Below are 15,535 nucleotides of genomic sequence, written 5' to 3'. Positions count from 1 at the left end.
CAGGACAGGTAGTTACTGGTTACGCAAGATTCATCAGTTCAAGTCTTTAATGTCAAACACATTTATGGACAATTCTGTATCTCTAATTCACCTCACTTGCATGTCTTTGGACTGTGGGAGGAAACCGGAGCTCCCGGAGGAAACCCATGCAGACACGGGGAGAACATGCAAACTCTAACCCAGGACCTTCTTGCTGTGAGGTGACAGTGCTACCCACCGAGCCACTGTGCTGCCCTATACACTAGTAAACAGCAATATTACAAAATGCTCAGTATATAGTAAGTAGTCAATCAATACTATATCACCCACTTCTATGTGACATACTGAGCTCTATGACGTAGGGATTGCGTAATTCATGGGAAGTGAAGAACTAGACTGTGTGACAGAGGACATCAACCCACCCAGTGCATCTCACTCAGTGATAAACATATTCTAATGACTGTACGTGTGTAGGCAAATGACTAGAGTTGTTTCTACTGGGAGAGATCCAGTACTCTGACACATTACAGAACTATACAAACAGGTTTATCTTGGCATCACTGATCCAGACACTTCTCCTCTCTAGCCTTATGTTTCACAGGTGTAGGTTTCACTTTAAGTGTAATACATCACCGCTTCTCAACATTTACTCCTCCAAGTCCCTGAAGTGCCAGAAACAATATTCGAGGAATTACCCCTCAACACAGCTACGATATTTTCTCCACTTGTACTTAAAAGGTTTCATTTTTAAAGTGCTCTTTAAGTGAACAATTAAGCTGTGCTACTAAAACACTAGTCAATATTTTAAATGAGTAAACATTTCTGAATTACAAGTAAGAGCGAGAAAAGTTTCATTTGTATTCACAATTATCACTACACTCACTTTATTAGGTACACATCTGGAATGCACAGTCATTGATAAATGTTTAAGCTACACCTGCCATATAGTTAAACTTTTCGAGTATACACTGACTGACTGTTGCCCATCTGTTGCTCTGTACACAGTCACCCCTCTGGTCGACATTTATCAACAGAAAGGGATGCCCATAGTCCCTCCACTAAACAGATGATCTTTGGGTGATAGACCATTCTAAGCATTGCAATGACGCCAAAATGGTAATGACATGGTAGTATAAGTTGTGGTATAGGTGTACCAGGTGCAGCAGTGTTATTGGAATTTTTAAGTACTGTTCAAACTTACTGTTGTATTTATTAGGACTAAGAGCACTGCTGGGGATTCAAACCCTTGATCCCAGTGGGCTAGCATAATTTACCGCTTTGCCACCTGAGCAGCCTTAAGAGCATTTTGTTTGTGCCATTAACAGATGTTTAACCCCCAAAAAACTAGATAATTTGTTACAGAATCCTGGCAAATGTCTTTAAGGACATGCAATTTCTCAGCTTCCCCAGAAGATGGAAGCAGATTTTGCATGAGCCACTCCGATAAAGCAGTGAAACAGCATTGTTGCATTGTCTACACAGGCAACAGGCAATTTCCTCCCAAAACAAGTGTTGTAAATAAAGGACTATTAAATTTTAGTCATTTATACAGTATTAATTATTTTATCATTTATTCCTTCACTGACTGCTTTATCAGGGTCACACTGGGCCCGGGGCTGCTGAAATCACTGCACAAGAAAGGAAAATGCACTGGACCAGGAATCATAGAGAATCACAGTACATCACTCTATTATTCACTTACTCACATCTAGGGGGAATTTGGAGCAGCCAATACACCTAATACTGGTGGGAAGAATCTAGAGTACTGGAGAAAACCAGAGTATAAGTACAAAGTACAAAAAATAAATCCACAAACACTTTTCACAGATGTTTTCTGAAGCTGAGGATCAAACCCAGGTCCCCAGGACCCATGTTGCCTTGCAGCACCCACTCAACCAGTTGCGCCAATATGTCACCCTAATGATATTATATTAATTTTTTTTGGCAGAGTCATTAAAATAGAATGGTGCTAAAAGGTTGGGATTGTTGTTTATACTCAAAGAAAACTCTTGGTTTTGGTCCCAGTGCTTATCTGTATTAAAGCCAAGCACCTTGTTTACAAGCATGTTCTAAGAAATAACAAAAACAAGATGTTTATGTGCCCCATGGAATCAATAAAACATCTAAGGAATTTGAAAGATTAAAAATGTTTCTCATGGAATTCCATATTCTTCAATGATTCGGTCACACACTAAAAATATACTGAGCCTGATAATATAAAGTCTGTCTTTATATTTTGGCAACTCACGGTCAGTGTGTTCATAGGGCAGCCACAAATGCTTGGTCCCCTGATGCTCGAAGTGTGGATCCCATAACCTGCACTGCTCGTCTCTAAAATCTGCCATGTCCTTGGTACACTCTTCCGAGTTACACAGCTGGAACTCATAGTTGTTTCCATAGCAGGTGCGACCACCATTGGCTGGACTGGGTAAGAAAAGAGAGAGTTGCAAAAGAAGTAAGAAAGTTGTAAAATACAAACAAAATTGCCAAACAATTTTTACAGTGATTTCTACGGTAGTAAACTGACAAAATCATAATAACAAATCACACACTGCTTTAATGTCAGGCTATCAAAGTTGAATCTCTAAAAGTAAAAAAAAACCAAGGTATAAATAAACCACCTGCCATGGAGATAGGCAGAGGCATTGGTTGCAGAATCATGCCCGCTTGCTATGCTATTATGACCAATAGGGGACATGGAAGTGCAGATGACTGCCAGTTGTGTTTTCCTTAATTAGACAGTCTCTGCGTCTCATCAGCATGAATTCGCTGCAGCCAAGAGTCTTTCATATTCCCACTTAGCTGGCCTCCTTGCTGTAGGCTCAATGCCATTAGACTTTATGGTGTCTGTGCCTTTTTGACACCTGCAAGCTCTGCGAGACTGGTTCATTTGGCATTCTTTGATCTTCTTTCTGAGAAACTCGGACAGTGTAGCGTCACCTGCGTTGTCATTGTGCATGATGTTGACCTTTTGATTTTAGAGTTTATTATTCTGACATAAACACTGCCAACACTATACAGAGGTTTGTTAAACATCAAGATCGTCATATTAGTATTATTAAAGCCTAAAATAAAAATCAGGCAGTAATGTGAAAGTGCATACTAACATAGGGTTGTCACACTGGCGTGTACGAAATCGAACACCGCCTCCACAGGTACGGGAGCAGGAACCAAACTTAGTCCACTGACCCCAGTGACCATCCTGCCTCAGTATGTCTGATGTCAGCTTGATACAGTGCCCCTTAAAACAGTTCTGTAGTAGAATAAGAAACAAAGTTGAAGAAATGGGCATGACTAGCAAGTCACTTACCTCACTGTAAGACCAATGCTGTTGTTCTTAAGGTAAAAAATATAAAGTGCAGTTGTATTATACCTTTCCTGTAGCACATTTGGTGCCATCGATGGGGGGGCCCTTTTTGGTCTTGCAGAAGAAAGGATTTTCAGGATGGCTGCACCACAGCTGCTTGCAGGGGTCGTAGGTGCTGTACTAAAAGAAACAGTCATGCTCGCATTCACACATGCAGCTTGTAGGGTTCAATACAGCCAGTAAGGAAAAACAAATGTCAAATGCAGGCAGGGCAATTTACCAGTAACCAGAGACTCACTCGAATTAATTTCCATCTATCAATCTGCACTGTTGAATAACAAGTGTGTACAAAATACAGGATTGATGGGCTAGAGACGGTCGGCTTTCAGGCCTGAGCCAATGAACTGATAAGTGCAGTGATAATACTGCAGTTAGTGCTAAAAATTATGTAAAAACAATTTAAATAAGAATTTTATTATTCCAATGTGGCAACAATTAATTAGAGAAGACCCTTTCCTGTTTCAGCATGACTGTGTGCCTGTGCACAAAGAGTGCATGCAGACACAGAGTGCATGTGCATGACTGGTCTGCCTGCAGTCCAGATTGGTCTTCTATATGACGCATCATGAAGACAAGAATCTGACAACAGCGACCGCTTTTATTCTAGCCCTTGACATTTAAAAAAAAGTTGCATTCTTTTTCTTTTACTCCTCTCGTAGCAACTTCAGGAGTGGTGCAAATTGTGCATCAGATCGTGTGTCTGTCTGTTAATACCAGTTATACCAGATATGTCTCACTCACCGCTGTGCACATCATGTATCCCATGCCAAAATCAAAGCGACACTGCTCGTTCATGGAGTAATGCAGACCTGGTAGCTGTGGCAGGGATGGCCACTCGTGGTCAAAGGGGTCATCACGCAGACAGTCGTAGGTGCTGCAACAACATAAAAACAACATAATTATGTGAGGCTTTCTTATTAATAACTGTATTTTAGATAATGTATAATAAAAATGTATACGTTTAAGAGAATAGCCATATATGGAAAAAGAGGTATACAAAAACTGACCAGTTAATTTAACACTGATTCAAATGCAAGACCTACTAAGCCAGGATTACAGTAAATACTTAAAAAAAAATTTAAAAACATTGTTGGGTTAATCATAACAATACGCTGTATGCTATTGGCAGGCTGGGCCCTACACAGACATAATTGGCTATATCACAAACTGGGAAGGCAGAAAGAATTCCAGAACAAAAAGAGACAGGAAAAGCAAAGATTAATGTGTGACTCTCTGTATGCGATATTGATTCCTGTGTGAACCTGCCTCATCCAGGTAAAAAGAAGCGGTTGGACACTACATGCCAGAGAGGACGTGTGTCGGGTACTGCCCTCCATGGTCAGTGTACACCTGCTAGTGTAATAGATGTTAGTGCATTTGTATTTGTTTTGTTGTTGTTGTTATTTGTGGACATAGTGACTCTGACTCCTCTGACCGACAGTTTATTCTTCTGCCGCTCATGCTGGCATTTCAACAGACACTCGGTGTCTGGTTTGCGGTTGGCATATAATGCCAGCATACTTTGTGTCTTTTTGTGAACTCAGCCAGTGTTGTGGCACATTTCAGCCTTCCCAATAAAACCGCCCTGGACAAGTAAACTGCTCTTAGAGGTTTTGTGATGCCTGTTTTCTGGAGCGGGACCCACGTTTGGACTCACAAAGGGCGATGGCTGTGCCATCTGGTGGGGTTGGGACATTGTGGTGGGGTTGGGACATTGCTTCTCAGGCATTGCTAACCTAAACCTAAAATAAACCTTTTTATGGTCTAAGTATTTGGTTTAATCATTCAGTTACAGAAAAAGTACAGCTGCAGAAAATCTTAAAATTCCCAAGGCTCCCATGGCCCTCAGGGAGATGTCAAACTTTTGACTTTACGTGTATATATGTATTATCACTAATAATTAAAAGGTTTGACTCACTTGAGGTATTTTCTAAGCTCCTGTTGGCTGCAGCGAGACCAGTGAAAGCGATGGAAGGCTGCCTGCACCAAGGGGGCCATGATGCTGCCCATCGGCACCTCATCCCCACACTCGTTACCCTGCCCGTCGTGTTCCATTCCTAACCTGATTATTGCACAACATAGAAACAGAAAGTCTGCACATGCTAAAATTCTTTATATACACAGTTACCATGAATTGAGACATATTCTGGACATTTTGAAAGATCTAATGAGCTGCTAAAGAAGTATAAGTTAAGAGTGTGAAGGCGGTTGTTTCTCACACATGTCCTGTCTCGTGTGCCACCACAAAGGCAGATGAGAAACCATCTTCATGATTCAGAGTACAGCTTCTTACTGGGTGACACATGCCAGTTACTGGAGCATAACCTACACACACAAACAAACACATATGTACAGAATGAAAACAACAAAAACAGATTACTCATCTGATAAGTGAATAGGCCGTATACACCCAAACGTGCGCCTAAAATATTTACTACATGTTAACAGCTGAAATAAGGGGTTTGAATCCCAGTGGTCCTACTGGCCGATCAGCCATCTACACAGACAATCGGCACCCAATGTCTGGTGGGTTGGGGGTGGTGAGAGGAGGAGTTGTTGTGACCCAACAGCCTAACCATTGGATCCTTTTATTGACTGTTACCAATTCACCTGAAACTCCATCAGCATTGCTGTGTCTTATCCACTCATACCAGCACAACACACACTAACACACCACCACCATGGTGTCACTGCAGTGCTGAGAATGATCCACCACCCAAATAATACCTACTCTGTAGTGGTCCTGGGAGAGTCCTGACCATTGAAGAACAGCATGAAAAGGGGCTAACAAGGCATGCAGAGAAACAGATGGACTACAGTCAGTAATTGTAGAACTACAAAGTGCTTCTATATGGTAAGTGGAGCTGATAAAATGGACAGTGAGTGTCGAAACAAGGTGGTGGTTTTAATGTTATGGCTGATCGGTGTATATCCCAGTGTTTCTTGAAATGGGTTTGTAGGTTGTAACCCAGAATATTGTAAATATATAGCAGTAAATACCCGGCTAAATATGTATGTGTTAAAGGGGTTTGATTACACCTATACTTAACAGCAATTACATCTGGTACACCTACCATAAGTGTAAATTACTGACTGTACAGTCTGTATACAACACCCCCCTCCCAATCTACTCTGTCTATCAATGTAAACCGACAACGATTAACATTTGTAGAGCTTTACTACTAGATATTTCGGTTTTTACCAATATAACATTAATTAACATTTAATCTTGATTAATCATGTCACATTGTTTAGGTAAAAACACAACAAAACTGTGTTGTCTGTGTTGGCACAAAATGTGTGAGCACATTGGAGTAACAGTGTACAATGTGTAATAAGCTCTGTCTGTGTGTATATGTGTGACCGGCTGTAAATGAACTGCTAATTGTACTAATGTTTGTAATTCATGAATTTGGCAGTGTGATCCGTTCTGAGGTGAGAATGTGTGATTATTTTAATTTACTGAAACAACTGAGGCAAATTAGCAAGATGAGTCGTCATTTATAGTCACTATAATTAGGAGACCATGAGTCTGTCCAAAAACCTAGTGAGCTCTCTACATAGATGCATTTCACATCATCATACACGCACTCCCGAGAAGAAGGCTGCCCACTGAGGTGCCTTATTTCGAAGCAATAATCTGACTGAATAATGAAGGAGCATCCGATGCTTCCTTAGCGGTGAAGGCAATCCCAGCATTCAGTGTGCCACAACTTTCCTCACAAAAATTACAAATATGGAAGACAAATGCGGAGCAACTAACGGAGTTCTTTTCAAGTGTAAATACATTCTCATTGATTTTTAATTTGTATAAAAGTTGTACAGGTTTAATGTATTTGCAAATTCAGGCTTGTCAGAGACAATTTACTGTTTTCGATACATGCAGGGAGATGTTAGCTTGCAAGCTAGCGGGTTGTTCTGCCTCAACCCATTGGTTTGAATGGTCTGAGGCTAACTGTGTTAGCTTAGTAAGCGAAAACTGCGGTGATGTAATCGCCATAATCGCGTAATCGCTGTCTAAGCAGTGCATCTAAATAACCTGCCTTATGAGTTTAATGTCTTATTAGAATCCTCTGTACTCAGGCAGCTGCCTAGGTAGGTAGTAGGCAGCAGGGCAGCTCACTAGGTTTTCGAACAGACCCAAAGTCACATCATATAAACACATTATGAACTTTCTATACCTTCAAATGAATAATCTAGGTTGGTGTGTGTATATTTTGACCCAGTGTATTTTTGAGACAACTCACAATAAACTACTGATTTTTTAACCCGATCATTTTAGTCACAAAAACAACCACTACAGAACCCACTGAAATCTTAAAACTATCCCTTATAAGTGTGTGTATAGTGCTGTATTTAGCAGTAATACCCTGCATGCCAGTGGGACCAAACTCTTGTCTGGTGAGGAAGATGGCGTGATCATGATATTCTGCATCATTCTCGTCCTCCTTCTGCTGCAGGAAAGCCCAACGGCACACATTCTCCAGACTCTGAGAGGGGTTCCCTAGTTCAATCAGTCCCATAGACTAAGAAGGAGCATAGGAACAGAAACAGAGAACATAAATTAACACAGAATTTCTGCATCAATCTATCTATCTATCTATCTATCTGTCTGTCTGTCTGTCTGTCTGTCTGTCTGTCTGTCTGTCTGTCTGTCTGTCTGTCTATCTATCTATCTATCTATCTATCTATCTATCTATCTATCTATCTAACTAACTGTCCGTCCGTCCGCCCGCCCACCCATCCATCCATCTATCTACTCTGCCTGGACTTTCTTTTATTTAACATTTTGAATATCATTACATACTACTTTACATAAAGCAAACTACACTAAAAAGGGCCAGGACCAAAAGTTCTGACAGGGCTTTCACTGAGCTGGCTGTATTTTTAAGGTGGTCTTACCTTGGCAGAGCAGAGCATGACGATTCTCACCAGCACTACATTAATGTGAGCGCCCAGTGATGCATCTTGGTAGATTTCATTTACCTGAGGGCAGAGTCAGAAAGAGAGACTCATTTTAGATAGAGCTAATTAACCAACTTCAGTATATGAATAAAAGTGGAAAGAACGGGAAGGCATAATCTAATGCAAGTAGTAGAAAAACTTAATTAAAAAAAAAATGGATTTTATTGTTTTGGCTGAAACACTTTTTGAATCTTATTCCTGCAACACACTTAAGACTAGTTGGGACAGAGATAAAATAAGAAAAATTACAAAACATTTGGGTTTATATAATATTAAAATCTTCCACAATTAGCAGATGAATTGGTAACAGGTGAGGGTATCATGTTTGGGTATAAAAAGAGGACAAACCAAAGGCTTTGCAATCAAAGATGGATCAAGGCTCACCACTTTGCGACAAACTTTGTGAGAGAATTGCTTTAAAAAACAATAATTTAGGTGTTTTACCTAATATAATATACTAATATACTTTTATCTTTTCACATAATATTGTGAAAAGATAAAAGTAAAGACGTACTAAAGGTAAAATGACTAGTAGTAGGGACAGTAGTAGTAAAATTATTATTATTGTTATTATTCTGATCGTCAATCATAACCAGTAACAAACAATCTGGAACTAACCAAAGTTAAACACCATTGTAGATCTTCAGTTACAAAAGAACAGCCAATAAAATATTTAAAATTCTTCATTTCTGTCTTGAAATACATATTCCTTTCAAGTGTATGTAAACTTTTGACTTTAACAGTAGCTGGAAGGCCAGGGAAGCCAGATTCCCTTGAGCAGTTTAAGAGTATTAGTGGCTGATCAATGGTGGATTCAGTCAAAGCTTTTAGCCTGACAGTAACCTCAGGGCTGATTAAGGTAATGACCATGCATCGTAACCTTAGAGTCGACACCTCAGCTCTCCAGTCTGTTGTAAAGAAGGTGGTTTTTGGGTAATGGATCATTAATCCTTTTATATCTTTGGTTTTCTGGCTGTTTGATGCATTACAACATACAGCAATTTTCGAAAGACAAAGGAGGTTATTCATGGATGTCAATGTAACAACTGTGTGAGTGGTGCTTATGGGTGTAGTTTAACGTAATTTAATAGCATTTTGACCACCTGCTTGTGTATTTCTTTTAAAAAAAGCTTATCATACTATAAAAATGAAACAAGGGAACATTATTAACAGATTCCTATGTATTCTGGGCAAGCCGTAGCCTAATGGTTAAGGCACAGGACTAGTAATCCGAAAGTTACTGGTTCAAGCCCCACCACTGCTAGGTTGCTGCTGTTGGGCCCTTGAGCAAGGCCCTTAACCCTCAGTTGCTCAGACTGTGTACTGTAATGTAAGTCGCTTTGGATGAAGGCGTCTGCTAAATGCCAAAAATGTAAATGTATTTATTGCATTATAATTATAAAATATATCACACTGTCAGCAGAAATAGGCAACTACTTTAAGTAATCATGACATCAAGGATAACAACGTAAAGTAATGATAATTACACAGTATAATAAATAAAATGATTGTAACAGTCCCACCGCTATGGAGAACGACAGAAAGGGTATGAAGATGCTGGTTCCTCTTAACTGACCATCACCTGTGAGTGTTAATTTGCTCCAGGTGGAAGTGTTTCTATTTATCACTGTATCTTCTTCACAGAAGTCAAGTTCTCTGCAGGGAAACCTGCTTCCTCTTAGAACTTTGAGGCTGGGCTCACTCTTTCTGGAGCGGGCCCCACATTTGGATCCGCACTGAGTGTGGCCTGTGCCAGTTGGTGCTGTCCCCAGCTCAGTCTGGGTTTCCTTGTAAAGGGGGACCTGTTAGACAATGTGGAACTTCAGTGGCCTGTACAAATCACTGACCGAAACCCCAATGAAACACTTTGGGATGAATTGGAGCATCATTGCCTGACGTCAAATTTTTGTTTCTTTTTCTTTAGACTCAATGGGCACATTACACCACAGATACACTTTAAAGCCTTTAGGGGACAGTGGTAGCCTAGTGGGTAGAGCATTAAGCTATCAGTCGGTAGATTGTCAGTTCAAATCCAAGCTCTGCTATGCAGCCACTGTTGGACCCTTGAGCAAGGATCTTAACCCTCCTCTGCTCCAGGGGTGCGCTCTGACCCCAGCTTTCAAACAAGCTTGTATATGTACAGTATATATGACAAATAAAGGCGTTCTTCTTCTTCTTCTTACGAAGGTCTTCTCAAAGGAGTGGAGGCTGTTATAGCCACAAAGAGGAGCAACTCTATGTAATAATGAAAATGGTTTTGGAATGGAATGTCCAACAAGCACATGGTCAGATATCCACATACCACAGTGTGTGTGTTTGTGACAGAACAAGAGAAAATAAATAGTATACATGTCTATACCTGCCCTCTACCCCCCCCCCACACCCAACCCTGCCCTATTGTCCATTTACAGAGCCCATCATGGAAAGAAGCCTGAGCTGCAGAAGTGATGCCAGAACATGCAGCAGTTGGGTGTGTTAGGGTGGGAAAACTAATGAAGCCCTGTGACACACACACAGACACTCAGACAGCCCTTCACACAGACTGACAGATGGGTGGCAGGTCGACCAGAGGCTGCTTAAGAATCTGAGTGCAATCGAGCAAACAGAGAGAAAAAAAGCGACAGATTGACAGAAGAAAGAAAACAGATCACAAAAAATAGAAAAATGCAATACAGACAATCAAACGTCCACTCCGGTTAGAGTGGAAACAATCCACGTCAAGGACCGGCGACTCACTGGAAACGCAACTAATGAGGCGGTTTATAGTTCTAATTGGTGTTAGCCCTCATTAGCCCACATAGAGTAGTATTAGGTTGCAATTGTGGTAATTAAGGGTGCTGATGACTCTAATAAGCAGGGGGGATGTCCTCTCATCATGTTTATCACCTTACACAGTCATTAAAGTTGCCTGGCAACCTTGAGAAAGAGACAAGACGAGTGTGGGAAAGCTCTGTATCGACTGTGCGGTCGTGCCCTCTACGGCTTCGCGTCTCTCCCACAAACATATCCTAGCCTTTTAACCTAGCACGTAAACAACAATCAGTAACGTTTCTCTCATTACCGCTTATTTTCCCTGCGTTCGTCTTCTCACGCTGTCTGTCTGACAAACACGCAGCACTAACCAGCAGAGCAGAGGCCCCTCATTAGCACGTCGCTGTCTCCGGCCCTCGGTCGGACCCCGGCCGAGCTCTATTAGTTCGGCTCCCAGCTTGCCGCCGGAGCAGGTAGGATATTGACGAGCGGGAGGCCGAAGTGCCAGAAAATCGTTAAAATGAAATTAATTATGCAGCACGGGCTTCCACCAGACTCGTCTTCTGCTGAGCAACAGAACGACCGCGATCAAAAGCAAACAATAAGGACAGACTGGGATGGACCGAGGACAGAGGTAGGACAGATTTTTAAAGAAAAGGGCCACATTTTACGGCAGTCATTGAATTACACTCATACATTGAATGACAGAATGAATGGAAGCTACAATACACAGCACAGCTCACCTCAACGGTTGAATGTAAACCTAGAACATCCAGCAATGGCACAAGGTTTCATGTTCCAAAATACTTACTCCCCCCCTGCATCAACAGAGTCGTTTGGGAGTTTTCCAAACTCAGGTACCTGTGTTTTTTTTACTGCTTTAGACTTCAACATCTTGGACGTTTTGACCAACCGATTGCTAACTGAATTGCCGTAGGATTGCTAGTGTAACAGACTTTTCTGTGGTGTAGTGTGCTGGCAGTGTTTTTTTTTCCCTCCGACACATGTGCAGTAGCTGACTGCATCTTTTCACCTGCAGTTTAAATGCGGATCAGCCCTGTGCATGGAGAGCCACACCCTGATCAGCATTATTCCTCAACTCTGCACAGGCGCCGTCAATCAGCCAGCAGAGGTCGTATGACCAGTTATGAGGAACCCTGGCCTGGCTCATCCCACCCTGTGAACAACAGCCAATCGTTGTTCATGTAGCCACCCATCCCACCGGATGGCAAAGCTGAGATTCAATACAATGTATTCGAAATCCCAGCTTTGGTGTGCTTTTACCACTGTGCCACCTGAATGGCTTGTGTGCTGACCATGTCTGATGTACAGTGGGGGAAATAAGTATTTGATCCCCTGCTGATTTTGTAAGTTTACCCCCTTATAAAGACTTGAACAGTCTATAATTTTTATGGAAGGTTTATTTTAACAGAGAGAGACAGAATATCAACAAAAAATCCAGAAAAAAAACATTAAATAAAAGTTATAAATTAATTTGTATTTAATTAAGGGAAATAAGTATTTGATCCCCTACCAACCAGCAAGAATTCTGACCCCCACAGACCGGTTATGTGCCCATGAGGCACACAAATTAGTCCTGTCCCTGTATAAAAGACTCCTGTCACAGAATCAGTTTTTTGAATCTTCCATTCAAATCTCTCGACCACCATGGGCAAGACCAAAGAGCTATCAAAGAACGTCAGGGACAAGATTGTAGACCTGCACAAGGCTGGAATGGGCTACAAGACCATCAGCAAGAAGCTTGGTGAGAAAGAGACCACTGTTGGTGCGATAATTCGAAAATGGAAGAAATACAAGATCACAATCACCCTCACTCTGGAGCTCCATGCAAGATCTCACCTGGTGGGGTAAGAATGATTCTGAGAAAGGTGAGGTCAGTCCAGAATTACACGGGAGGAGCTTGTCAATGATCTCAAGGGAGCTGGGAGCAGAGAAATGCTGGATATGACCCCAAGAACACCATCCCCACCGGGGATTTCTTTGCCTCCAAACACGGCGAGTGGAGTTGATGCCAAAGAGCTCAATTTTGGTCTCATCTGACCATATCACATTCTCCCAAGCTTTCTCTGAATCATTCAGGTGTTCATTGGCAAACTTCAGACGGGCCTGTACATGAGCCTTCTTGAGCAAAGGGACTTTGCGGGCACTGCAGGTTCTCAATCCATTACGGTGAAGTGTGTTATTGCTAATGGTTTTCTTGGTGACTGTGCTCCCAGCTCCCTTGAGATCATTGACAAGCTCCTCCCGTGTAATTCTGGACTGACCTCACCTTTCTCAGAATCATTCTTACCCCACCAGGTGAGATCTTGCATGGAGCTCCAGAGTGAGGGTGATTGACTGTGATCTTGTATTTCTTCCATTTTCGAATGATCGCACCAACAGTGATCTCTTTCTCACCAAGCTTCTTGCTGATGGTCTTGTAGCCCATTCCAGCCTTGTGCAGGTCTACAATTTTGTCCCTGACGTCCTTTGATAGCTCTTTGGTCTTGCCCATGGTGGTCGAGAGATTTGAATGGAAGAAACTGATTCTGTGACAGGAGTCTTTTATACAGGGACAGCACTAATTTGTGTGCCTCATGGGCACATAACCGGTCTGTGGGGGTCAGAATTCTTGCTGGTTGGTAGGGGATCAAATACTTATTTCCCTTAATTAAATACAAATTAATTTATAACTTTTATTTAATGTTTTTTTTCTGGATTTTTTGTTGATATTCTGTCTCTCTCTGTTAAAATAAACCTTCCATAAAAATTATAGACTGTTCAAGTCTTTGTAAGGGGGTAAACTTACAAAATCAGCAGGGGATCAAATACTTATTTCCCCCACTGTATATGTTTATGTATCGAGTGCATTTTGTCCCTTTGTGGATTCCATAATCAGTGTAAAAGTGTGCTTCTCTACACACGTGATCATCTCTCTGTAGTCTGTGCCTCAAAAGAACAAGCCAGTAAAGTATTAACCTTCAGATAGTTTGTCTATGTACAGTTTAATTTTTAATTTATAAACTTAGCAAACTCTAAAGACGCTCGATTACACTAGAACCGCCTCACAGCGCAAATTAACCAGTGGTGGCGCTTGAACGCTACGAGAATGAAAAATTTTAAATTGCTAAACACAAACCTTAAATGAATATGAATTTCAGAGCAAATTGCATATTACATGAGAAATGGTTTATTTCATGGTCCGTGACGTTATTTGTACTGCTGTAAATTATGAGGCTGACCCCTTATGTCACATAGAATCCAACAGTCACTAATTGTAAATAGGGTTGCAGCAGGTCCGATGATACCCAAACTAAGGGCTCATTCAGAGCAGTCACTCCACCTTCTGAATAGTTTGGGCTCCAACAACAGGCTCTGAGACTACTAATATAAATGACAAAATATTTTTTTATTATTTATTAATAATATATTAATAATATGTATTAATAAGTATTGCCTTTGCCTACTGACTTTCTGCAAATTAGTACTTTTTATACTAGAGTGGCCTGAACAAGCTTGGCAGTCGGGCAGTCCTCTTGGAGTACAGGTGTAAAAAAAATCATTCCAAGACTTCAACACTTTCCAAAGTCAATCTCAGAGGTGAGAAAACAGTAAGATATGAAGCCTGGACGCATCGTTTGTGGAAAAAAGGAGACTTTTGGATGTTAATTGGAACCAGTGTTGAAATCTAGGTCACTTACTATGTTCATGAGAGTGAGCAGGTATTTCTGGATGTGCTCTCGGCCGTGAAAGTGCACCACGGAGCAGTCCACCCCCAGGAGCACCTCGATGTTGAAGATCTCGTCTTGGTAAGACTGCCTGCGTGTACGCCTGCTGCTATTCACTTTTGGCTTTATTCCACTGGCTATGGTCTTCACTCCAGCCAAACCAGTCAGCACTGGACCTGAACACACACACACACACACAATGAAAACCACATGGCTAGTGACGTGTGACACACCTACATTGTAAAGCAGCCATGAGGACGGTCCACCTCAGCTGCTGGACATATTGGTGGAAATAAGGAATGACTGAAGTTATGGAATGTTAGAGAAATAAAAAAATTACAGTGTGGTAGAGACAGAATATTTACACATTTGGTCTAGCCATAAGTATGTGGACACTGCTCCCTATTAATGATCAAGTTTAGGTGTTTCAGCCACAACCATTGATAAATGTGTAAAATCAATAGTATAAAATTTGACTTTGGCAGCACGATGGCTTAATGTAAGAAGGTCCTGGGTTCAATTCCCAGGTGGAGCGCTTCAGGTCCTTTCTGTGTGGAGTTTGCATGTTCTCGCCATGTCCAAAGACATGCAGTCAGTTTAACTGGAGCCTCGAAAATGGCCCTAGTCTTGAATTATTATATTTCTGTTGGGTTCTACTAAGAACCTACTTCAGTATTTTGGATAACTTTGGGCTGCATCATCCAATCACGTCATAGCTACCACCATATCTATTTACTTTGTTCAT

The 15,535-nt window shown here is 41.3% G+C and overlaps 1 protein-coding gene across 1 annotated transcript in view; it reads right to left on the bottom strand.

Moving 5' to 3' along the window:
• adamts2a (ADAM metallopeptidase with thrombospondin type 1 motif, 2a) overlaps positions 1-15,535 on the bottom strand; it is a 94,536-nt gene that overhangs the window by 19,572 nt on the left and 59,429 nt on the right. The window contains exons 4-12 of the mRNA XM_063011316.1: positions 14,764-14,966; positions 8,249-8,332; positions 7,716-7,872; positions 5,566-5,671; positions 5,265-5,408; positions 4,088-4,220; positions 3,353-3,466; positions 3,087-3,232; positions 2,228-2,403 (exon numbers count right to left, since the gene is read on the bottom strand). Coding sequence (XP_062867386.1) covers positions 2,228-2,403; positions 3,087-3,232; positions 3,353-3,466; positions 4,088-4,220; positions 5,265-5,408; positions 5,566-5,671; positions 7,716-7,872; positions 8,249-8,332; positions 14,764-14,966 — 1,263 coding nt within the window. The remainder of the gene's footprint in view (positions 1-2,227; positions 2,404-3,086; positions 3,233-3,352; positions 3,467-4,087; positions 4,221-5,264; positions 5,409-5,565; positions 5,672-7,715; positions 7,873-8,248; positions 8,333-14,763; positions 14,967-15,535) is intronic.

This window comes from Trichomycterus rosablanca, chromosome 16 (assembly GCF_030014385.1).
Source record: "Trichomycterus rosablanca isolate fTriRos1 chromosome 16, fTriRos1.hap1, whole genome shotgun sequence".
In the NCBI taxonomy this organism is placed as follows: domain Eukaryota; kingdom Metazoa; phylum Chordata; class Actinopteri; order Siluriformes; family Trichomycteridae; genus Trichomycterus; species Trichomycterus rosablanca.
The sequence above is the reverse complement of the archived record's forward strand: the minus strand, read 5'-3'. Positions and strand labels throughout refer to the sequence as shown.